Source organism: Zootoca vivipara, chromosome 5 (assembly GCF_963506605.1).
Source record: "Zootoca vivipara chromosome 5, rZooViv1.1, whole genome shotgun sequence".
NCBI lineage: Eukaryota > Metazoa > Chordata > Lepidosauria > Squamata > Lacertidae > Zootoca > Zootoca vivipara.
This window is the reverse complement of record NC_083280.1, coordinates 90,517,025-90,541,348: the sequence shown is the minus strand read 5'-3', so window position 1 is coordinate 90,541,348 and position 24,324 is coordinate 90,517,025. Positions and strand designations below refer to the sequence as shown.

Genomic DNA, 24,324 nt, shown 5'->3' with positions numbered 1-24,324 from the left:
GCCACCGACAGTAAGGACAGGTCCCAGGGTTCGGAGAAGCGCCGCGCAAGCGCTTCTCCGAACCCCAGGATGTTCTAGCGCCCGTTATTGAACGGGCTGAAATACACTAGTACCATATAACACCGGTCCTGAAAGACCTACATTGACTCCCAGTATGTTTCCGAGCACAATTCAAAGTGTTGGTGCTGTCCTTTAAAGCCCTAAACGGCATCAGCCTTTACCTGAAGGAGCGTCTTCACCCCCATCATTCAGCTCGGACGTTGAGGTCCAGCACCCAGGTCCTTTTGGTAATTCCCGCCCTGCGAGAAGTGAGGTTACAAGGAACCAGGCAGAGGGCCTTCTCTGTAGTGCCACTGGCCCTGTGGAACGTCCTCCCAGCAGATGTCAATGAGATGAGCAACCATATGACTTTTAGAAGACATCTGAAGGCAGCCCTGTTTAGGGAAGTTTTACTGTTTGAAGTTTTATTCTGTTTTTAGTGTTCTGTTGGGACCCGCCCAGAGTGGCTGGGGAAACCCAACCAGATGGACAGGGGATAAATATTATTATTATTACTACACAATACAGTGGTACCTCGGGTTACAGACGCTTCAGGTTACAGACTCTGCTAACCCAGAAATAGTACCTCGGGTTAAGAACTTTGCTTCAGGATGAAAATAGAAATTGCGGGGCGGCGGCAGCAGGCGGCCCCATTAGCTAATGTGGTACCTCAGGTTAAGAACAGTTTCAGGTTAAGAACGGACCTCCAGAACGAATTAAGTTCTTAACCCGAGGTACCACTGTATTTTACATTTGAGAATCAGTTTTCTGGCATGGTTGGACTTTGGCAAGTTCTCTCTTAGAGCCAAACTCTGTGTGATGTTAAATTCGCATGTAACGTTGCGTGTAATTTCACTCTTAATCATGGGGCTGTTAGTGTTAAAATGGGGGAAAGTGGTGGCACCTCCACTACCTCATAATCCAGGCTGGGTGCTGATTCTTCCACTCTGAACCCCAATTTTATAGCTTGAGTGGGACAGATGGTTCTAGAAAGAGGCATGAAAGAGCTTCAAACAGTAGATCATGATTGACTGAAAAGCCTTATGTTGTTCAGGACTGGACTACAGGGAGTTTATAACATTCCATAAGCTTGAGTTACAAATAGGAACACTCTTAATATCGAATTGTAAAGTCCTAAACCTTATTTTATTGTCATTTGCAGAAAGTCAGACAGATGAAAAATCTGAAATCAGCAACAGTGGTAAGTGTTGGCTGCAATAACTTGTTTACGGAGATAATAAAAAACAATACTAACTGATTCATTGCTACAAATTCCTTGAATTGTTCAAAATCTAGAGTTTATGCAGGTAGTTACATTGAAACTTTTAAAACGTTTGGATGTATTTCTGGTTTCCTTTGGCTACTTAATATCATTGCAGTTTGCAAATGCTTGGTGAGGGAATTTCACAAGCAAGTTATGATCGTCTTCATTTCAAAAAAAATCACTTCAGGTTTTGTGAAATATAACAAATAATCACAATCGTATGGGGGTGGACAGACTTGCATGATCTGGTGAAAAAGACAGAGAATTCCGTAAATCTGAGTCCAAGGATTTGTGAGTATCAAAACTCCATGCCCGGGCATGCGCAGAAGTGATTTCTGGTGCCCAGACATGCGGACCCGGGCAGCCTGGCACCAGAAGATGCTTCTCCACGTCTGGACATGCGCAGAAGCAACTTCCGGTGCCACTCTGCCTTTGTCTGGGCACTGGAAACCGGGCAGAGCCGGCACCGGAGGTCTCTTCTGCGCATGTGTGGACATGCACTGAAGCGACTTCCGGTGCCACGCCACTGCTGATCCTTTATTTTCCAATCCAGAAGTTGACAGCTATGTGTTTTTTCTGTCACCAATTCAAAGCATGGTCCAGGTTCTCTTCCCCTTTACCGGAAAGACTGCAGAGAGATAGGCTCATATTGTCATGCATGGTGGAATTTCATGTTGGTATACTCCTTTTGGGAAAAGGTGTTTTATGTTATTTCCAAAAATATGCAACAACTCCTCCCACCAAATTCAGCTCTTGCCTTATTATCATTAGACCCAAATTTAACAATAACCTTAAATGCAGATATTTAGTATTTTATCCGTTATCTTTATTTTATTTTATTTTTTAACATTGCAAACATCCATTTAAACAACATAACACTGATACAAACTTGGGGTTCTCTGAATCCCCGGGTTAACCCCCCCCCGGTTTGCATCTTTACCACATTTAATTACATTTATCTAACTTTAATTTTATCATTTTTTTAGTCTTTTGGTTTTTGCCAATTACAAGTGTTATAAAAATCCTGTTAACTTCTTTAATTATTACAGTGTTTTTTAATATAGTCTCTGTACTTTTTTCCATTCTGTATTAAATTTGTTGTCCTCTTGGTGTCTGATTCTTCCAGTCATCTTTGCCATTTCAGCGTATTCTATCGTCTTCACAATCCACTCTTCTTTAGTTGATATTTTCTCTTCTTTCCATCTCTGGGCGTAAAGCATTCTCACAGCTGTCATCATATAAACAGTCTTTTCACATCCTTTGGTAATTCTTCTCCTATTATACCTTCTGGTTTTTAAACAAAAGTTATCTTAAACATTTTTTTCCCATTCATTATATATCATTTCCCAGAATGCCTTTACCATTTTGCATGTCCACCACATGTGGTAGAATGTGCCTTCCTTCTCTTTACACTTTCTGCATGTTAGTATTATTTTAATACATTTTTGCTAGTCTTACCAGAGTCATATACCATCTATACATCATTTTTATATACTGTAGTTCTAGTTTAACATACAGCATGCTGTAAATTTCAAGTCCTCCTTCCACAGTCTTTCCCAATCTGCACGTTGTATATTATATCCCACATCTTTTGCCCAGTGGATTATTACTGATTTTACTTCTTCATCTTTAGTTTCCCATGTACTGTATTTTATCTGTTACCAGCAGCCCAATTAACAATAGCCCAATATTGGACACAGTCTGTAGAAATCCCCATTGAAATCTGGTTAAATAATATTTGGAATGTGGCGCTGTTGCAATGCGTTACTTGCCACAGAAGGGTAATTACAAGCAATTCAAGGATGAACACTTTTGGTGAAACTTGGCTTGTTTTTTCCTTTATAAATGAGATGAAATATATTTTAATTCCACCCTCAACATAAGAATCTCTGTGGAGAGGCTACTTGAGTTGATAATGCATAAATTGCTTGTGTACTATGTACTGCATAAGAAAGTGAATAAGAATGTATCACTGGACAGCTTAATGTAAAGGTAAAGGGACCCCTGACAGTTAGGTTCAGTCACGGATGACTCTGGGGTTGTGGTGCTCATCTCGCTTTAATGGCCGAGGGAACTGGTGTTTGTCCGCAGACAGTTTTTCCGGGTCATGTGGCCAGCATGACTAAGCCGCTTCTGGCAAACCAGAGCAGCACACGGAAACACTGTTTACCTTCCCACCGGAGCGGTACCTATTTATCTACTTGCACTTTGACGTGCTTTCGAACTGCTAGGTTGGCAGGAGCAGGGACCGAGCAACGGGAGCTCACCCCGTCGCGGGGATTTGAATTGCCGACCTTCTGATCGGCAAGCCCTAGGCTCTGTGGTTTAGACCGCAGCGCCACCTGCGTCCCTCAGGTTACTGTAGTTGTATGTTATTGTATTTAAATGAAAAAGAAATGGAAAAAAAATGGAAGTGATAGCTTTTGATCTCTTCACTTTCACACTGGGGAAGGAAAGAGGAGCAGGAAACTATGAGGCCAAGACTCATTCCCATAGTTACAACCCATAGTTTCTCATGTTGCCAAAAGAACTCCCACTATGATCCTAGGTTCTGCCATGATGCTATGGCACGAGAAGCTAACACTCAGGTATATCAGTTCAATTCTGATAATGCTTGCCTTTTAATATAATGACTTAATAGCAAACTTCAGTCATTGTTGTCTTAGTGCTCTGCAGTTACTTAAAAAAACTAATCACACAGTCATGGTAACTGATGGTTTAGTGCAAACTTGTTCGGAGAAAATGTTTGATGTGACACTTTGTGAGCAATAGCCTCCTCCATATTTTATGGTTACAGAGTTGTATTTTTGACAGCACGGGAAGCAGAGCCATTTCTGATTTGTTAGGGCAGTTAATGGGGCTGCCGGCTGCCAGATACCCTATTCTTAAGCATTGGATTTTATAATCAAAGGAAATCTTTGCTTTATCTACCAATCTGGTATGTATTTTTTAAATGCAAAACCTGGGACAACTCAAATAGAGTAGCTTCATGCGGCTTCATCACATTTAGAGATCATATTCATGAAAGTGGTTGGTGGCTGTCAATGGAAGTTGCCAGGCTCACACTGTTTCTGGGCCAGACCAGACATAAGAGATACCCGAAAAGGCCAAGTCTGCATGAAATGTGGGCTGGTGCCACTCCTCAATTAAAAGGTCACCTGTGAGCTGCTGAAAGAATCTCTAGAACCCCTTACTTCACTTTTTAGAAATAACAATTCTTTTGGACCTTACTGGAAAAATATAATGACCAGATCAGAAACAAAGAGGAAAGATCAAACTGATGTTGTAAAAATATTTATAACAAGCCTTTAATTCTTTAAAGTCTGGGGATAATCCAAGATCTAGCACATTAAGAGGTAAGTAAACATGAAACTGTGCCCTTGGGATTTGTGTGTCAGAGAGCCATGTACGCATCACACTTTCCTGTGCCATCTGATGTAGCCCTGCATCTATCTTTTGAGGATCATAGTTCCCTTTGGAATCCAATTCTGCTGTCTGGCAATAATCCCAGAAACAGTTCTGTTCTTACTAGAACAGGCAGTGGGCCGCATATGGCCCTGGGGCTTTAATGGATGGATACGAAAAGCTGAAGTTTCAGTTATTTCATAGTAGAAATACTTGTCTTTAGTTTTAACTTTCTAGCGCCTGAATTTGCGTCAAATTCTATAATGGTATAAGGATTTTCTGTTTTTGAAAGAATAATTTCAGGCTATCGCAGATAGTGAACAGCATGAAGCTGTTATTAAGCAAAGCCTTTCCTGTGTCGTTCTTGCCCTTGCTTGTCCCTCTCCCAGGTGTCATTCTATTCAGAACAAGGGTTGAGAGAACCCTGGCTCCCTGCAAAATGCAATATATAAATCTGGATCAGTCTTGGGAAGGTGTCCTTCCTTCCTTCCTTCCTTCCTTCCTTCCTTCCTTCCTTCCTTCCTTCCTTCCTTCCTTCCTTCCTTCCTTCCTTCCTTCCTCCCTTCCTCCCTCCCTCCCTCCCTCCCTCCCTCCCTCCCTCCCTTCCTCCCTTCCTCCCTTCCTCCCTTTCTTCCTGTTTCGACTTTAATTGTGGCAAAAAATATAACATTGAACCCTACAGTTAAGAGTAGCACAACATTTGAAGGAATTTGCACTGGATATATAGAGGGGGAGTAAACTTTCTTGATGCTGGCTCCTGAATTTACAAGCATAGCTTGTGGGAAGCCAGTATTGCACCTCTACTAGGTTTCATTCCTCAATCTCTGACAATTTTCTCCCATGCTCAAACCTTTCTCAGTCCTCTAATATGGTGGTTCCCAACTTTATGAGTATGAATACCACCTTTTAAGTAAAAATAAAATAAAATGTGGAAACCCCCCCCACATACTAATTGTTGTGATTTTAGGCCCTGTTAATTGAGAAAATACATAATGACAAAAAAACTTATAATAAAATGTGCCAAAATCAAAGAAAGCAGGGGAAAAAATCATTTATTTCCCCATCATACTCACCAGCTTAACAACCCAAGGATTAATTACAACATGTATTAAATATAAATTTAATCATAAATATAAATCTGTTTGACCCCAATGTACCCACTGATCAACCCAATTTATTCAAAAGGTATGAAATATCATTTATTTATAATTATAAATTTATTCATTTATTTATCCAGTATAACTAGTGATCAGCAATCCCAAGTAATCAATAATACCAAACTAAATACAATTTCCCCCCCTGTGAACTCAGTTGAAACAATCCTCAAAAGAATGAAAAGGAGAACTTGCATTGCCACTAATGTAATATGCTCCTTTGTGTCAAATCAGAGCTATCAATTGTACACTTCAGTGAAATCCCTATCACTGTGAATAAAGCTACACAACACAGTTAATTTGATTCTATTTTATTTATACTTAACATTTTATTCATTATTGTTTTTTTATAAGCCAGTTGGCATGAACAGCAAATGCAACTCAGAACAGCAGACAGCCCAAAGGAACTAAGCCTTAAAACAAGCCAGCCCCCATCACAGGAATTAGGCAACTCCTAGCCCTGGAATGTATCCCAAAAAAGCAACAAAAGGAACCCCCAATATTGCCAAAACGACTGAACCTGAATAGAGTCAGTAGTTAGGAGGTGAACCCCCCCCACTTATGGTCCATAGCACAGAGCCCACTAAAATCAAATTGAAGACTTTCATTCTGCCTCCTACCAGGAAGCCCTGTGTATAGGGCAGTGTAAAGGCCAGAAACCCCTAGTGCAACATGCTTCTTCAGGCAAAGCAGCAAGGAGGGGAAGCAGTGCTAGAAACTACTGCATTCCTGTGCCTTGCCCCCAGGTTCTTCTAGCTGCACCTCAAGCACCAACCAAGGAAAGCAGGGAAGGCACAGGCCACGCCCACAACAATAACCAATGCTTTTCAGCAACCGCAAGCCCCCCAGTGATCCTGCAGGGCTCCTAGAGATGCTGCTGTGAAGAGGCAGAGGGAATCAGTCAAGTGCTGGCTGGAGGATCATTACTCGTGGACCCCTTGGAATAACTCCATGGGTCCTCAGGGGTTCATGACCCACAAATTAGGAACTACTTCTCTAACGTCTCTGTCAAACTAAATCCAGAAAATGGGGGGCGGGGGCAGGGGGCAAGAGAGACCTAATGCACGTATACAGAAAAACTTGTGCAGACTTCCCCATCTTTCTGATCTTTAGCAAATCACCTCTTTCTCCATTGTATCACAAGTGGGTTAAAAAAACAATAATTCTGGGGGTTTAAGAAGCCTTTTGTGATTTGTGCTGGCTGCTGCTGATTGGTAAAGTAAAGACAGAGCCCTGTTTTGCGGACTGATAGCTGTTCCTCCGGAACAGGGTCCCGATCACTGTATACCAACCAGGGACCACATCCATTTTATGTTCTACAAAGCACCCACTATATCTAGTTTGACTCCAAAAACATGAAAAGTAGTTGTAGCGTGCTTATTTTGGGACATACTGTATGCTTCGGAAGCATTGGTAGGTTATAAGAGCTGATTTTTCTACATCCTTGTTGGTAAATGAAAACTTTATTATTGACAATCTGGTATGTTGTACCTCTCTTTTGATCAGAGACTGAGCTACAAATTGGAAAGTCCCCAGTATGAATCTCTCCTCTTCCATGCACTTGCTGCTTAGCTTTTAGACAAACCATTATTTCTCATACTCTGCTCATACTCTCACACTATATACTCTGTATACCAGGCATCCCCAAACTGTGGCCCTCCAGATGTTTTGGCCTACAACTCCCATGATCCCTAGATAAGAGGACCAGTGGTCAGGGATTATGGGAATTGTAGTCCAAAACATCTGGAGGGCCGAAGTTTGGGGTTGCCTGCTGTATATTATGGCATACCTTGCTCATTTGGGAGTATTGCAACAAGTTAATGTATGTGTAGAGCTTTGAAAAGGCCTCTACAAATACTAACGTAGCTCTTAGTGTTAAACTTGCTGGAGATCAAAATTCTGTGTGACATCACCGGGTTCTATATGTCATTTTCTCACTCGTAGAAGTGCAAAAAAAACCTATAGACATAATTGCCATCATCTTATTTTGTTCAAAGATTTGTCATGATATAGTTAAAGTACAGCTCATTGTTTTAGTCAAGATAGGCATAACTAATGCTTGTAGTTATAGTTCAGAATTTAAAATTTGTAGAGCATCTGCCTATATTTCTTTCCTCCTCTAGCCAGAACATGTTTTCTACCAAACCACTGCAATGTTGATATGTTGAATTAAGTTTTCATGCTGATAATATGGAAGACCTGCAATACAGCATCCTAAAAAGCAACCCTTTGTGGAAATAAAGTTTGAATATTTTTTAGTTCAATAGCTATGTGAAATTAGTAAGCAAGATAGAAACAGTGTAATTGCATTTTACTCATCACTTACATTGCAAAGTATATAATCTTTACAACAAACAACAAAACTGGGTTCCTTTATATACAGTACAAGATAAAATATCCTGTATAGCTTATTGAAATGGAGTGGGCATGTTTATATACCTTCTGTAATTATTCAGTATGACTTGCATTTAAACCAGCAAATAAAAACTGAAACTTAATTGGTATCTGAAAACCAGGATGTATTTAGTTAGAAAACTGTGTATGTTGAAAAATAAACAGTTTTATCATTCTTGAGTGAAATAAGATGTACTGCATATTAGCCACAAAAGCACATACTAATGTTTTAGCTAGATTCTGTGGTAAAGAGAAAGGAGAGAGGAGACAGAGATGTCAATTGCTTCAGCATTCAGTCTGATTTTTAAAATCATGTTTAGTAAGTATCTCTTTTATTAATAAATTTAGGCACAAAGAACTCATAGATGGATGTTACAGTTTACATACCATTAGCTCACATTTATTCATTAGCAGCAGTGCTCTGTGGTGTACAGAGTTGAATAAATCATTTTGCGATGTCTTGAAGTTTAATTAGATTTACAGGCTGCATGCTTGTGGCCTTTTGTCTATTGAGAGAAGAAGTAATTACTTGATAAAATGAAGTGCATCACTGTGAACAATTGACCCTTTGGAACAGTCCAGGCTGGTCAGCAACCTAAATCCACATTTCAGTGCCATCATTATAGCTTCAAACTTAAGTGTTTCCAAGGTGCATACGAAAGTATTGTCTTCCTTCAAAACAAGCCGAGTTCCATTTTCTGACTTTATGAAGTATTTGAACTGAATAATGTTGGAAGAGATTGAAAACTCTTCTGGAAAGCCATCCAGCCTGCTTTTGGATACCAAAACAATGCGTGATTTTATTTTTGTTATGAAATCAGGAGCATTGCAAAAAATCCGAAGGCCCTGCGATCGGTCGTGGCTGTCTGTTATCTCCAGAAAGGTAGTCTCTCTGGCTGCAAGCTGCTCCTTTTCCCACCTTAATTTCACTGCATCAGCTAACACTTTAAGCTGGAAAAAATCTGCCTCTCGTGCCAGAAGATGGTTTTCTTTAAATCCCTCTGGTAGAAGCAATTCTCCATTCCGTAGGAAGTTCAGAACGTGCCTAAAGAGCAGCCCATCCCTGTCTATAAAATAATGGCCATCTGCATCAGACGGACAGAGAACCTTTCCATTGACAACTCTTTCCAAAAAAGAGTCTGGATACTTGGTTAGTGTTTGCTTTTGCGTAACGTACAGATATCCACCAACATTGAGAGTAATTGGAGACATTTTACAATTCTTGCCTTGATCGGTGCCTTCCGAGTCGTTGCACTTTTTGTTGCTCTCCATTTCACGCCTGTATGTTTTGTGCTCCGTTCTTTAAGACTGCTTTCCTGCTTTGTCCTCCTTTTGCTTTGTACGGAGATTTCGTCAAAAAGGCACCTTTATTCAGCTCTAGAACAATGATAGAATGGGAGTGCTGGAAGCATTGCATGAGCTTGTCGGCAACAGCCTTGCGGTAGGTGGCGTAGAAGCTGTATGTATGCAGTGTGATACAGTACTGGGGAGTATGACTGGGAGATGCAATTTGCATTTAACCGTATAAGGGAAAGAGGATGGCAGGGGGAAAAGGCGTCTTAGTTATTTTTCCTCTTGAAGATTCTGAAGTTTAAATGATTAAGAAGTGTCTTTCGTTTATGCAGAAAGAAATTGGCTGTTTGCCTGCATCTTGCTATTAAGTCAAAATATATTGAATATATATTGAAAATGATGAAATGGTGGAGGAATCCTAGCTATTTGTTGTAAAATACTTTTCAAAAAGGATTACCAAACAATAACCTCAAAAACCTTTAATTAATTAGGTTTTTCAACCATTTTTAAAGCTTTTTGTCGTCCTGTTGCATTTTGCTTGTGCACCTTGCCTGAAACACAACAGTTGATAATATTGTCATAAAATTAATTGTAGTGTTAAAAAAAACAGTGTTTGGTATAAAATGGATTTGTATGGTGAGCCTGCTTTTTAACCATCTAAAGCAGTCTGGGATTTTTTTTTCTTCAATAGAAAATAATTTTATTGGCAGAAATGTTGCTAGTAGAGATGGCTTAATTGGTTTTAATTTATATGTCTAGATTTGACAGATCAGTTTCTGGTTAAAATGACACTGCTGTTGCAATGTGAAAGAAAGCTGGTAGGTTTGTCACAAATCTTTGTATATACCACACAGTATTACAGCTTAGCAACACTTCAGTGCTGGAGAAAATGACCACAACATGGCATTGAAAAAGCAGCATTGTTCCTTGTAGCAGCCATGGCTTTCAGGCTCAGATCTTAAACAATTGATTCTCCCTTTGCAAATATTTGCAACAAGGTATAGGACAAGGAAAGCTGTGCAAGTACGGATGTCTACTTCCTTCGCTTAAGAAAGGTTGGGTCTGCAGCTTTGTATTCCACAGCAAGGGGGGGGAATTAACTCTTTCAACATCATCTACTTGCTATTTGCTATTTGCTGTGGCATAGCTATAGCATTAAGGAATATTTCTGCAACCAAGAATCAAGTAGTATATTAACTTTAATTCTTTTTAATGTTTAGGCTGCCCCATCCATGCCAAAATGTATTCACGTTTGAGATTCCTGCATTGCAAGGGGTTGGGCTGGATGACCCTCTGGCTCCCTTCCAATTCTGCAATTCTATGACTCATATAATTCATGTGTTATCCACACAGTTTCCGCTAGTGCCAAATCCACTGTCATACAACAATCAATGCTAATCTTTTTACAGGTTTTATAGGTGCATTTAGTCTCGCCATGTGCATGCCAAAAAAGAAGTTAGCTTTTCCTCCTGCGTACAAGCGAGGGCAGCGCTTGCACAACAGGATTAGGAGTCGCAAGGATGGACAGAGAGCTAGCCAGGATGTCTTAAGAATACTGCCACCTGTGTTGTGCATTTTCTTCTCATAGCCTAGTTTCTGAATCTAGGTATTATCTCCACGTTTTCAGACAGTTCTCCATAACCATGAGGCTTAGTCATAGGCTTGTTATTTATTATGTTTGCATGAGTCTAAAATAGGAACAGATAGGAACCAGCAGTTTAATAGACTGTACTTCAAAGATTACATCTAGGTGTGCAAATGGTTTGTCCATATTTTATATTTATATAAGTATATCTAGTAGATAGAGTTGGTACAGTGTTGAGGTTAACTGTACATTGCGTTTTTGAGTTATTCTTTCCTGAGGATGAAATTCCTACTAAATCCCCCTGTGCTGACGGAACAAAATTGTATACTGGTGTTGTGAATCTACAAAAGCATAACTATAACCTGGTTGTAGGGTATCAGTGGCAATACCCATATACTGGAGAAACACACCTGTGTATGGGGGAAAGGATGCATTCTTTTGAAGATGTTTGACAACAATTTCCTCATATACTGGAACAGGACAAGAGCATGTGCTGTCAATAGCCGGATGGTTTGTTTTGTTAGAATTGTTGATTGGACTGATTCTGTTACAGAAGTAAAACCGTTTTGAAAAAATCTTGGGCATATTGAGTAATTTATCACACTCAAAGCATAAATAAAAATACAACTTGTTAAAATGGCTACCATTCATACTCATATGACTTTTGTTGGTAATCTGGGTTTCCTTCTATTTCAGAAAAACTGTCTTTGGAAGGAATAGTAGTCCAGCGTGCAGAGTGCAGACCTGCAGCCAATGAAAATTACATGAAGTTGAAAAGGTGAGCCTTTCTTGCTGTTTATATATATATATATTAAACCTGTTGGCAGTGATGCCTATACATGCATGGTTGTTAAGTTGGGTGTATCATAATTTTCAGTCGAGCCCTTGAAGAAAGGTGATATTTGAAACACATTGGGATGATCATGTTTCATTCCTTATTTATTCAGGTATTTTATTATTATTAAAATAGAATCCTGCATCGGTGACTGGCAGCACAACTTTCCCCCTTCTTTCTTTTTGCTTTGAACTCTCAGATTCATCAGCCCTAGCAAACATTCTCAGTGGCTTGGGGTGGTGGGACATGTTGTCCTGCAACCTCTAGAGAATTATAGGTTCCCCACCCCTTCCTTACACTATTCACTGTAAGAGACACCATGGCAACAAATTTTATGCTATGCAACTCACATTCTGTGGCAGTACATAGGTCACAAGAAATGTTGCATGTAAAACACATATCAGGTAACATCTCATCACATTTTCTTTTAATGCCGAAAACCTCAAAGAAGACAATAAAGTTAAAACCTGCTTTTTTCATTTCATTTCATGCAGGGGGTTTCATGTGTTTCTGTGAACAATGTAACACACCAATGCAACACATTGTGACCAATGTAACACACTTTATCAACGTATGTTTTATTGTCCTAAGATCATCTGGTTTTGTTTCTAAGGTAAAAATTTATTTTCAGTTCACCAAATGAGAGAGCAAAAGTCAGTGTCTCAAGGTAGTGAGGCCTTGAATGGTTGTCCTTGATTTGAGGATACCAGATAGAATAATAGATGCAGGGCTGGTTGGTGTCATGGTAGAAGATCCAATTTCTAAGTTCATAAAAACTGAGGGATGAATATTTCTCCATTTGGCGATTAAAAGCCATAAGCTTGCCTTGACATTTTGTGCCCAGCTTCCTGTCCTTAGTTGCTCCATCCAGCAGAACTCAATGAGAATATGGTCCTCAAAGGCATTTAGTCTACCCCAGTTTCTAAGGTAGGTAAAGGTAAAGGGACCCTGGACTGTTAGGTCCAGTCATGGATGACTCTGGGGTTGCGGCGCTCATCTTGCTTTACTGGCTGAGGGAGCCGGCGTACAGCTTCCGGGTCATGTGGCCAGCAGGACTAAGCTGCTTCTGGCGAACCAGAGCAGCACACAGAAACGCCGTTTGCCTTCCCGCCAGAGCAGTACCTGTTTATCTACTTGCATTTTGACGTGCTTTCGAACTGCTAGGTTGGCAGGAGCAGGGACCGAGCAATGGGAGCTCACCCTGTCGTGGGGATTCGAACCGCCAACCTTCTGATCAGCAAGCCCTAGGCTCTGTGGTTTAGACCACAGCACCACCCGCGTCCCATAGTATCTAAGGTAGGCTAGATCAAATCTGGCTGCTATCACGGGGAGACCCAACTTAGCTCTAAAATGAGCTGATGGAGTCCCCGGAGAAAGCCCTACTGTAGTATCTGCCTCAAATATCTATTTTTTTAGAACTTCTAGATCAGATTTGACACCAGTTCCCCAAATTTCAGCCCTGTAATTCATTCGTACAATATTCTTTGACACAGATCTTGAGGGCAGGATTGATTGCTGAGCCCCTTTCAAATGGAAAAAAAACTGTATAACTAACTGGCCAGTAGAACAGCCAGATGATACCTTAATTGCTTCATTTGGCATTTCCATGAAAGCTTTCCATCATTAAGGAATCCTAGATATTTAAACATATGTACTTGCACAAGTATATGACCATTGAATGACCACTTGGACTTAGTAATCCCCTTACTCAACGTAACAACTTTGGCTTTTAGCATAATTTCCTTTTAGATGTTCTTTTTTACACAGTTGACCAAATTTAACTAGCATCCTTCTAAGTCCAATTTTGTTCAAAGAAAGCAGAACTAGGTGATCAGCATGTAACAGAATAGACGCTTTACAATTAGCAAAGCAGTAACAGTTTCCAATGTATTAGTAGACGAAGAAGAAGAGTTCGGATTTGATATCTTGCTTTATCACTACCCTAAGGAGTCTCAAAGCGGCTAACAATCTCCTTTCCCTTCCTCCCCCACAACAAACACTCTGTGAGGTGAGTGAGGCTGAGTGACTTCAGAGAAGTGTGACTAGCCCAAGGTCACCCAGCAGCTGCATGTGGAGGAGCGGGGATGCGAACCCGGTTCACCAGATTACAAGTCTAGTGCATTAGTGCAAGGACTTCTGTTTGCACAGTAGATCTTCCCCTCCTAATTTCCCCATGTCCTCTCCAAATCTGCTCTGGAGGGTTGGGGGAATACAGTGGTACCTCGGTTTACGAACTTAATTCGTTCCGGAAGTCTGTTCTTAAACCAAAATGTTCTTAACCTGAGGCGTGCTTTCCTTACTGAGGCCTCGCGCCACCAGTGCCCTTCCACCATTTGGCTTCCAGGGCAAAGTTCGCTAACCGGAACACCTACTTCGAGTTTTGCGGAGTTCGTTCACCAAATAGTCCATAGATTGAGGTACCACTGTACTTTGAACAGATTTAGGGGATACACAGGGAGAGAAGTGGGAGGGGCAGTTCCATTGTTCAGCCAGAAATTATTGTGGTTGTGGAGCTACTTCACTAGATACTACCAAAAGTATTTCCTGCAAATCCTACTATACAGTAAGTGCAGGAGGAGGTTAAAAGAATCCCTGCCTCCAAAAACATGGCAAAAGAAAAATGTGAAAATAAGAGGCTTAGGTATGTCTCCTGCTGTGCAGAAGCTGAAATCCAGGCATTCATAAAGAATTCACTTTATAGGCAGCATACATTACAATGGTAAATATGTCTACTCTGAAGTAAATCTTGTGATTACCTACTCCTAGGTAAGTGGTTACAGGATTGCAAAATCAAATAATTTTAACACAAGTTTGTAAGATTATTATTAATTTTTTTTAAAAAAGTGTAACAAGGTTGGGATCTGTAGCTGGTTCATCCATAAATTTTTCAATTTCAACAGCTGTAGAGAACAAAAAAAGCAACCCACCTGATGTTAGTCACGTGGTTCTTCTTTAAAATGAAAACTGGCTTTGGCTTCTGTTTTTATTTGTGTTGCAGGGTCTCTGCAAATGTATTCCTCGGGGCTATAAAAGCTCTCCATGGTGTTCACAGAGGCCTAGCACTTATGACATATTATTTTGTTTGGAGAAGAGGTAAACATCACCTGAGCTGAGAAATTGCATCTTTGCCAAGAAGGCAGAGAGAGCAAAAGAAAACTTGCTCCAACTTTTAATTTTAGCACATATGCTACAAAATAAAAAAATTCCTTCAGTAGCACCTTAAAGACCAACTAAGTTTTTATTTTGGTATGAGCTTTCGTGTGCATGCACACTTCATCAGATACACTGAAACAGAAGTAGCCAGACCCTTATGTATATTCAGAGGGTGGGGGGTGGGGGTGATGGGAATGGGTGATGGGCTGATAGGAGTGGTAAACCTGTAGATGACTGTTAACGACTGTTAATGACTGCAATTGGTCTTACGGGGGGGGGGAGCAAGGGCTGAGGTGCTAAGGAAAGCTTGATAATGTATAATGAGATAAGAATCCTATGTCTCTGTTTATTCCAGGTGGCTCCATGGTTTTAAGCTTGCTAATGAGTTGCAATTCAGCAACTTCTCTTTCCAGTCTGTTTCTGAAATTTTCTCTACAAGATCTCAAAGCAGCTGTTTTATTACAGAAAAATTTCAGAAACAGACTGGAAAGAGATGTTGCTGAATTGCAACTCATTAGCAAGCTTAAAACCATGGAGCCACCTGGAATGAACAGAGACATAGGATTCTTATATATATTATATATATTATTATATAGGTTTAAACCACAGCAGATAGGAGGGGGCTAATCATGGAAGGTACATTCACACATTCGCTCTCACACCCACACTTATACAGCTTCCTCTTTGGGAAACCACCCATTTTCTAAGATTGTGTTTGAGAATCTCTCACTAAGAAATGAATTTGAAATCAAATCATCTTCTTGTGCTATTAAATAATGGCACAGATGTGTTTTGAAAAACTTGAATCAAAACATCCAGTTCAGATTGCTGCGCCTTTTCCATTGAAGTATATAATCATGGGGAAGAGAGTCAAGTTATAATGTTTTATTACACTTGGCTTTGTGTTAAATTTATTCATCTATAAGTGGAACACCAAACTAATCTTATTTTTTTCTCATGGAATATCTATTCTTAAATTTATTTCTTATTAATACTCACCTGCTATATACTATAGAGATTCTGGCAGCTGCCTGCATCCATGTCAAGTTGCTGTTGCTGAGCAGACAAAATACTAACAAAAAGTTGCCTTGGATGAAATGTCTTCATGGTGTCTGTGCACCTGTGCTTTGAATCCCTAGAAGTCACTTCTGTCTGGGGATAGAGGGAGTCTAAATGGGGGTGTGATGGCAGCCTGCTTACATACCCAGACTGCCAAGGAGGATGGAATGGGGGTGGGGGAGACCTTTTCCCCTTCCTTTGCAGTGTGTATTAATGGTTTTAGTTTGACTATTCCCACTACACATACGGTAATTGCTGCAGCACTAGTGCTACTGCACTTGTTTTTCATTTAAATTAGACTGGTTGTGGGTGTTGTGCTTGTCTTGCTCAGATTCTGGAATCCTTTAAACATTTCCCACAAGCTCCTTACCTTGTTGTGGGAGAGTGGGGCTGTGTTCCTAGCTGTTTTTTAAAAATGTAATACGCTAGTAAAACCTGAAGAGCATGAGGAGCAGCTACTGTGCATTCTAGGATTCTGGAGACAGGAGACTGCCTGCATGGCTGCTTTGTGTGTTCATGGGTGTGGCATATGGCTATTTGTGAGTGGGCTTAATTTATGCTTAATACCTGAACGTACAGTGTTACAGCTAAGCAGTGAAGGTGCCGGTGTTTTCTGGGAGCCTGCGGTGGTGACATGATCAGAAACGAGCTAGCTGACATGCTTCATTGCTGCATCTGTTAATTACAACCTTTCTTGGAGGCCAAGTATTGACAGCTTTCACACAGAGCTACCAAAGTAACAGCATATTGCTACCAGTTACATCTCAGCACCTTGTTGCCCTTGGTGCTGCGACTTGCCTTTCCTAGTTCCTGCTGGTGTGCTTGCTTCCCTGGTAACCATTTGTTTGTTTCACTTGGTGAGGTTTTTTTTTAGAAAAGCTGGATACCTGCAACATCTAAAGGACCCCTGGCTGTCTGACACCGTTGTGTATATGGAAGCATATGCAATTAAATAGCATGCTTCAGAAGCTAGTGCTTGAGTTAAAAAGAACAAACCCTGACTGTAGACTAGCAGCTTAAGAGTAAGAGATCCTGGGCCCATGGCATATGGCAGGGGTAACATTTGCGGGGCCCTCTAGAGGTGGGGCTGCAACTCCCATCAAGCCCAGCCAGTGCAGTAAACGTAGTATTTGTTTAATTATAAAGGTAAAACTGGACCATTAGGTCCAGTTGTGACCGACTCTGGGGTTGCGCGCTCATCTCGCATTATTGGCCGAGGGAGCCAGCGTATAGCTTCCAGGTCATGTGGCCAGCATGACAAAGCCGCTTCTGGCAAACCAGAGCAGCACATGGAAACGCTGTTTACCTTCCCGCTGTAGCGGTTCCTATTTATCTACTTGCATTTTGACGTGCTTTCGAACTGCTAGGTTGGCAGGAGCTGGGACCAAGCAACGGGAGCTCACCCCGTCACAGGGATTCGAACCGCCGACCTTCTGATCAGCAAGCCCTAGGCTCAGTGGTTTAACCACAGCGCCACCTGGGTCCCTTGTTTAATTATAAGGCATAACAAACATAAACATTCAGAGTTGAACCACCAGTTTTGTTCCTAATTCCTTGGCTGGCAACATAAATAAGGAAGCATGCAATGTAACACCATCTTCCTTGCCTAATAGCAAAATGTACCCAAATTCACTTAGTGTAACAAAATTCTTCCTGAGGCTAAACAAAAATTGAGAAATTCCATGGGGATCTTTATAGAGAGGACGTTGGTGAACAATACAGTCCACTATGTCCTTTATAGCTGCCTTGCAGAAGACGCAGAAATGCTGTTCCAAAGGTAATTTCTTGTAGCATCTATCCAGAAAGGCACACTTGAGTTTTAATTCTGTAAAAGCAATTCTCTCTGAAGCTAAGGTAAATGCCTCCAAAGAGTTAGCTTTCTGATTAACAGTCTTAATACGTGGATGCAGCTAGAAAATTTCAAAAGAATGGATAAATGGCATGTCAAAGAAGCTTTCTCATACACAAGAAACCATAACTTCAATTTAGACCGTGACTGGATCTTAGTCAGTTCACTATCACGTTCTCTAGCAAGTGTAGGCAAAGCAGCAATTCGCTTTTGAGAGTGAGCCATAAGCTTTTAGAAAGCAGACATGAAAATGGGAGAGCTTACATTCTGCTCTAGAAATTTAAGAGTCATACTTGTATTCTAGCCTATTCCAGCCCACTTCTGCACTGACATATGGTGCATTGGTACCAACAGGTAAAGGAAACACTTTCTTAAGAAAGGAATTTTGAAGCTTCTCCAACTCCTGGACCAATTATCAGCTAAGACCTCAAATTTCTATACCAGTGTGTGGTACACCACATAGGTGTGGCAGGAGAGGATGGCAAGTGTGGTGGGAAGGTTCATGCAAAATTGAAGAAACAGTTAAACATTTCACTATGGTATATTATCAGAATATATATTTATATATATACACACAACCAGAAACAATGTCCCTCCAAGAGCATTGGCTATTCTTCTACAGTTCTCCATGATATATTGTTGTGAACAGGGATTTTCGACTCAGAAAAAAGAAAGGCTTCTCTGTGTTGATGAGGAGATGGGAATTTGTCTCAAATTAGATAATTATGAATGAGATTACATGGCAAAAGCAAGCTCACACCTCTCATTGAGTTTGCATGCATACTTAAGGCCAGTGCTTTTTTTCTAGAAGAAAAAGGTGCCATGGGCATTTCTGGCAAGAGGGGAGGCAGAGGCAGCTGTGGTGATGGAGGGGGGAGGAGGAGGAGGAAGAAGATGGAAGAAAGAAGAAGTGGAGAGAGGGAAGGAGGGAGAGGCAGAGAGGGCTGCTTGCCCACCTGTGTGCCTGGGAGCTCGCCTTGCGCCTTGGCACCAAGCCTGCTGGATATCGGTGAGGCTCTGCAAGGTGAAGTGGTCTGCAGATGATTGGGTTGGGGTGGGAAGGCAGCAGAACTGGGCTTGCCTCACTGCCACCATCCCAACAGGGGACATGGCAGAAGCTGGGAAAGGGGCGCCCACTCAGCACTCTCAGGGCTTTCCTCCCCTTTTACTCTGCCTCTAAGGGGACAGGGAGGAGGCCAGGAGCAGCGCTGGAGGGTGGAGGTCCATGGGACGTTCCAAGCCAGCACCAGATTTGTGCCAGGCCAAGGAGAGGGGGGTCCTTCCAGCCCTTTAGGCAGCTCCATCCTGTGGTGGATGCTGCACCTTCCTGGAGTGGTTGGTGATAGCCCTGGACAGCAATTACATTATGCCTTTCTTTTCCTTCTCCTTTGTTTTCCTTCTTTTCTGCTTGGATGAGAACTTGTGCATTTTGCTCTTCCATCCCTTGTGTGCTCTTTTTCATGCTTCTGTTCAGTATGATGAGGATGAGGCGGTTAAGCTACATACCTGACTGCAGCAGCTGCTATATTCCAACTCGACTCTTAAGATTGTTCATATGCTTATGTCCAAGTACTTAAGTACGCAGCCTAATTGGGATCCAGACGGCTAAGATCAGAGAGTTCCAAAGATATCATGGTTTACTTCTTGTACTGCAAAGCTCGTTGTATTATTCATTGAATAATCATACCTAGCAATTATGTATATAGAGTTTTTAAGCATCCAAAACATTTATTATATTTATTTATATTCCGCCTTTTCCCCAGACTCAAGGCAATTTACAGATACAACCACAAATGCACAGATAAAATAGAAAAACCTAAAAACAGAAAATTCTTATAGCAGCCATATTGGGATGTTTGGTGGATGAAGTTGAGAGTTTCTGGCTGACATGAAATTTGAACCTTGGACATTTTATTCTTCAGCTGCTGCTCCTGTTTTGTTTTGTTTTTTGTTTGCATAAACTACTACTGATGTTTAATCTTCTAGCTTGAGAAATATAGGCTAGGCTGTTAATAACCCCAGGTACAACATTAAGCAGTCTCAGAAACTTCCCCAATGTAGAACTAAACGAACCTTTCACAAAACCGTATCTTTATATAGCTTTCCCTGTTTGATTCCATTCTATCTTATGTATCATATGGAGAAATCAGTCGTGCTTGTGGATGCATATTGTCATTATAATAAAAGTCAGGAAAATAACAAGAGTTTCATGACTCACTGCTCAATCTGGAATGTGCATGAGATGCTAGCTTAAAGAAAAAACTCCACTCGTAGGTGTAAGGAACATAATGTGGTAACAGCATGCTTTTGGAGACATTGTGCTTTTAGAAATAATAATTCTTTAAAATTCCCTGGTGGAACGACAGTTTCCTATACTGAATAGACTTTGAGGGATCTGCTCTTAGCCAAAGTTCATTAGGGCCAATGTGTGATACAAGAAAAGGAAACGGCTTCTATGCTTCCGACCTTGATTCTCAGCTAGCACACAAGCTTCTTTATATAATGTTCAATACCTATGGACATTGTACGAGAGGGGTACACAAATGTCCCTCTCCTGGCGAGTTTCTAGAACCAACTTACAATAACTGTCAGAAATATATTTATCTTGACCCGTTTTCAGACTTGGTGGCAGCACTTTTTATCTTAGGCCTGGATTCAACACCACACTAGTAGGCCTGGGCAATGTAGCGATACATCGCCCTGGACTGGTTTGAGGGCCAGAGCACGATGGCGCCTTCACCCGGCGGTATATCATGTGTGAAACCACTGTCGTCGTGCTCTGGTCCTCAAACAGAGGAAGTAATGATTGTGTGGCACCAGAGCCTATGGAACACATTTTTCCCTTGGTGCACTGACTGCTAGCAGCAGAGGGACTCCCTTCATCGACAGTGTCCAGCTTGCAGAAGAACGACCTCTATCAGCCATGGTGCCTCGCAGGGCCAGGGCTGATAGAGTTCGTTCCTCTGCATACCAGGCGCTGTCCAAGATGGATGGGAGTTTTTTAAAGGTGAAATATTGAAGGCCCAAAGGCAGACAGTTCCAACAAGAAAGTGAGAGGCGTCTAAAGAAAGAAACCAGTGTAGCTGGATAAGGAGCTGGCAGATGAGCTGAGATTTAAGATGGGCATGTGTAAGAAAGGGGAAATCACAAAGGAGGAGCCAACAATTGCAGGATGAATATCAGGCAGGCTTGAGCTCAGGGTTGCAAGAAAGTTATTTACACCTTGATTTGTAATTATTTCTTTAAATTCATTTCTTGATTTTTTTAAAAAAATTAAAATTCTAGGGAATAAGGGTGCATCTCCAAGTTTGCATTCATTTTGCTTGTCGATCTATACTATATCCTTTTTAGGTGGGGTTGATAAGGACTGTACAGAGCCAGCTCCTAGGGGCTGAGGAGTCTTTGCCCCCCCCCCATTAAAATATTTGAGGGGGCCAGCCCCACCCTCAGTTGATGGACATTACCATTCAAATGGCGTGCATGTACCACATCATGTGATCAATTATGCAGGGTGGGGCTTACCTGCCTCCCCCATATTTTTTTCAAGTTGGCACCTCTCACAGGATATCAAATACAACCAAACTATTATAAGCATGTGATATTTTTACTGGTTTTTAATTTATTTTCTCTCTCTCTTAGGCTTCAGATTGAAGAATCTTCTAAACCTGTAAGCTGGACTATGCAGCTGGACAAAGCTGTAACCACTAACTACAAACCTGTGGCTAATCATCAATATAATGTGAGTTACTTTTCAGGCTAGCCTTTATTGTAGTTCTTAAACTAATATTGCCAAATCACTAGCTGGTTAGTTCAACTCAAGATATGAAATTCAGCACTCAGTCCAACTGTAATATGTGTTTAAGTCTTCTGTATTATACAACAGCGTAAGAGCATACTTCTATAAATCTATTTTAAAAGGTTCAGATCCTGTGCATACCCATTTTAATTTTTAATTTTTTTGCTTTCAGATTGTTATTAGAAGAGGTTCAGTTGATTTTTACAGTTAGCAAATACCTCAACTCGCTTTAATTGAAGGAGAGGTATAATCAGCACAATGCAGGGTTAGCCTAGTGGCACAATAAAACAACATTAAAGCAATAAAACAAATGATTGGATTAAAGAATAGTTCAGCAACAGTCAGTGCAATGAAACACCCAGTGAAGTGGCAGGAGTGAATAAATAAATAAAAATACTATTGTAAAACACATGATCAAATAGAACTGTTTTGACCTGCCACCTGAACATGCTCAAAAGCATAATGGGATGCTGCTGTTGAAACAATATTCTTTCCAAATGTAGTTAGGTGTTTGGCAGTCCCCAGTGCATTACAGAGTTGAGGGGCGGCCTCTACATACATGTTTTCTGTGCATCTGTGCCGTCCTACCTAATAAGGAATTTATGTTATAATAGAGACCATGATGGAACATGAGACAGAGGCAGTGTCTCAGAGGTAATGTAGCATAGTGGCCGGGAGGCTGAACCATGTGGTAATAGGGAAATCCTCAGTTCGCATCTTGCCTCTGCTAAGAACACTCAGTAGGTGACAAGGCATAAGCTCTTACCAGGACTCAAGCTCCCCTTGTGTGGGCGTGTATCTGCTCTTCAAATACGTATGAGAGAAAATGGCCAGCACAGTCATTTTCTCAGCAGAAGGCTCAAGTGAGCTGATGCAGGGATATATCTGTTTTCATTAGGTAAATGTTTTTTGTCCCTGAGCATTGCCTGAAGATGAACACACCACAATAAGAGACATCATTAAAGAAATAAAATAATGTTGGCAGATGCTAGCCTTTTATCACCATCAACTTAGAAATAAAATATCACTTTATATGTGCATTTTGATCTTTCTAAGCTCCTGCCTGCAAAAAATACTGACTCTGCATGCAGTTCTCTTCCTGAGTTCACAGTTTTAAGAGGACATGAAATAAAGCTTTCCACTGTGGTGTGCATTCCACCTTGTGGAAAGCTTTTGAATGTCCAGGTACACTATGTCAACTGGAGATCACTGCTATATGCTTGTTAACAATCTCAAAAGAAATCCAGTGGGTTTATGAGACAGGGGAACATAATCCTCTCTTGCCTATGTGTCGAGTCCTTTAATCTTATGTTCCTAAAGCTGTGATGAGCCTAGAATCCAACCTCTGCTTAAAAACCTCCAAGGACGGAGAATACACAGCCTCCCAAGGGAGACTCCCACTGTTGAACAGCTCTTACTGTCAAAAGGTTCTTCCTGATGTTTAGTCGGAATCTCATTTCTTGTAACTTGAATCCAATACAGTGGTACCTCGGGTTACAAACGCTTCAGGTTACAGAAGCTTCAGGTTACAAACTCCACTAACCCAGAAATAGTACCTCAGGTTAAGAACTTTGCTTCAGGATGAGAACAGAAATTGTGCTCCGGCGGCACGGCAGCAGCAGGAGGCCCCATTAGCTAAAGTGGTGCTTCAGGTTAAGAACAGTTTTAGGTTAAGAACGGACCTCCGGAATGAATTAAGTTCTTAACCAGAGGTACCACTGTAGAATTGTAGAGTTGGAAGAGTCCCCGTGGGTCATCTAGTCCAACCCCCTGCAGTGCAGGAATCTCAAGTAAAGCATGTGTAACTTGCTTGGCAAGTTATATAGAAGAAACACTTAATTGGTAATTTTTAGGAATTAATTGTGATTGTCACTTCTTATAGTAAAAGAATTCTTCTGTGGAGCTAAAACACATTAAAATGGTTAGCAAGAGGCCCTAGGCCAGGCATAGGCAACCTTGGCTCTCCAGATGTTTTGGAACTCCAACTCCCATGATCCCTGACAACTGGCCCTGTTAGCTAGGGATCATGGGAGTTGTATCTGGAGAGCCAAGGTTGCCTATGCCTGCCCTAGGCAATTGGCTGCGTTCACATTCAAGGAATGACAGTGCAAAGCATAAATGGGATGAAGTACTTAGCTCTGTTTTATAATTTGGTTTATCTTTCATTGTGCCTCAACTAAGAGTTAAGAAGATTTTTATTCACACCAAAGCTGAACCAATTCTTACCCCCCCCCAACACTTTGTTCCTTGCAGTTACAAATACATGTGGTGGTTCTCCTGGAGTGAGTTAGAAACACCATTTTAAAATTATGCCATTTGGATTAACAGATTGAGTATGAAAAGAAGAAAAAGGAAGATGGAAAGAGGGCTCGGGCTGAAAAGCAGCAAGTACTGGACATGCTTTTTTCAGCCTTTGAAAAACACCAGTATTACAACATTAAGGACTTGGTGGACATAACTAAGCAGCCAGTGGTAAGTGCTTGTTCTGAAAATCGATG

The 24,324-nt window shown here is 41.1% G+C and overlaps 2 protein-coding genes across 2 annotated transcripts in view; one reads left to right on the top strand and one right to left on the bottom strand.

Annotated features, from left to right (window-relative positions):
- GTF2F2 (general transcription factor IIF subunit 2) overlaps window positions 1–24,324 on the top strand; it is a 56,407-nt gene that overhangs the window by 15,010 nt on the left and 17,073 nt on the right. Inside the window, exons 5-8 of the mRNA XM_035137523.2 lie at window positions 1,202–1,240; window positions 11,831–11,912; window positions 21,670–21,769; window positions 24,155–24,298. Coding sequence (XP_034993414.1) covers window positions 1,202–1,240; window positions 11,831–11,912; window positions 21,670–21,769; window positions 24,155–24,298 — 365 coding nt within the window. The remainder of the gene's footprint in view (window positions 1–1,201; window positions 1,241–11,830; window positions 11,913–21,669; window positions 21,770–24,154; window positions 24,299–24,324) is intronic.
- KCTD4 (potassium channel tetramerization domain containing 4) lies at window positions 8,759–9,580 on the bottom strand. The gene has a single exon (XM_035137524.2). The coding sequence runs from the start codon at window positions 9,526–9,528 to the stop codon at window positions 8,782–8,784; it is 747 nt and encodes a 248-aa protein (XP_034993415.1). The 5' UTR covers window positions 9,529–9,580; the 3' UTR covers window positions 8,759–8,781.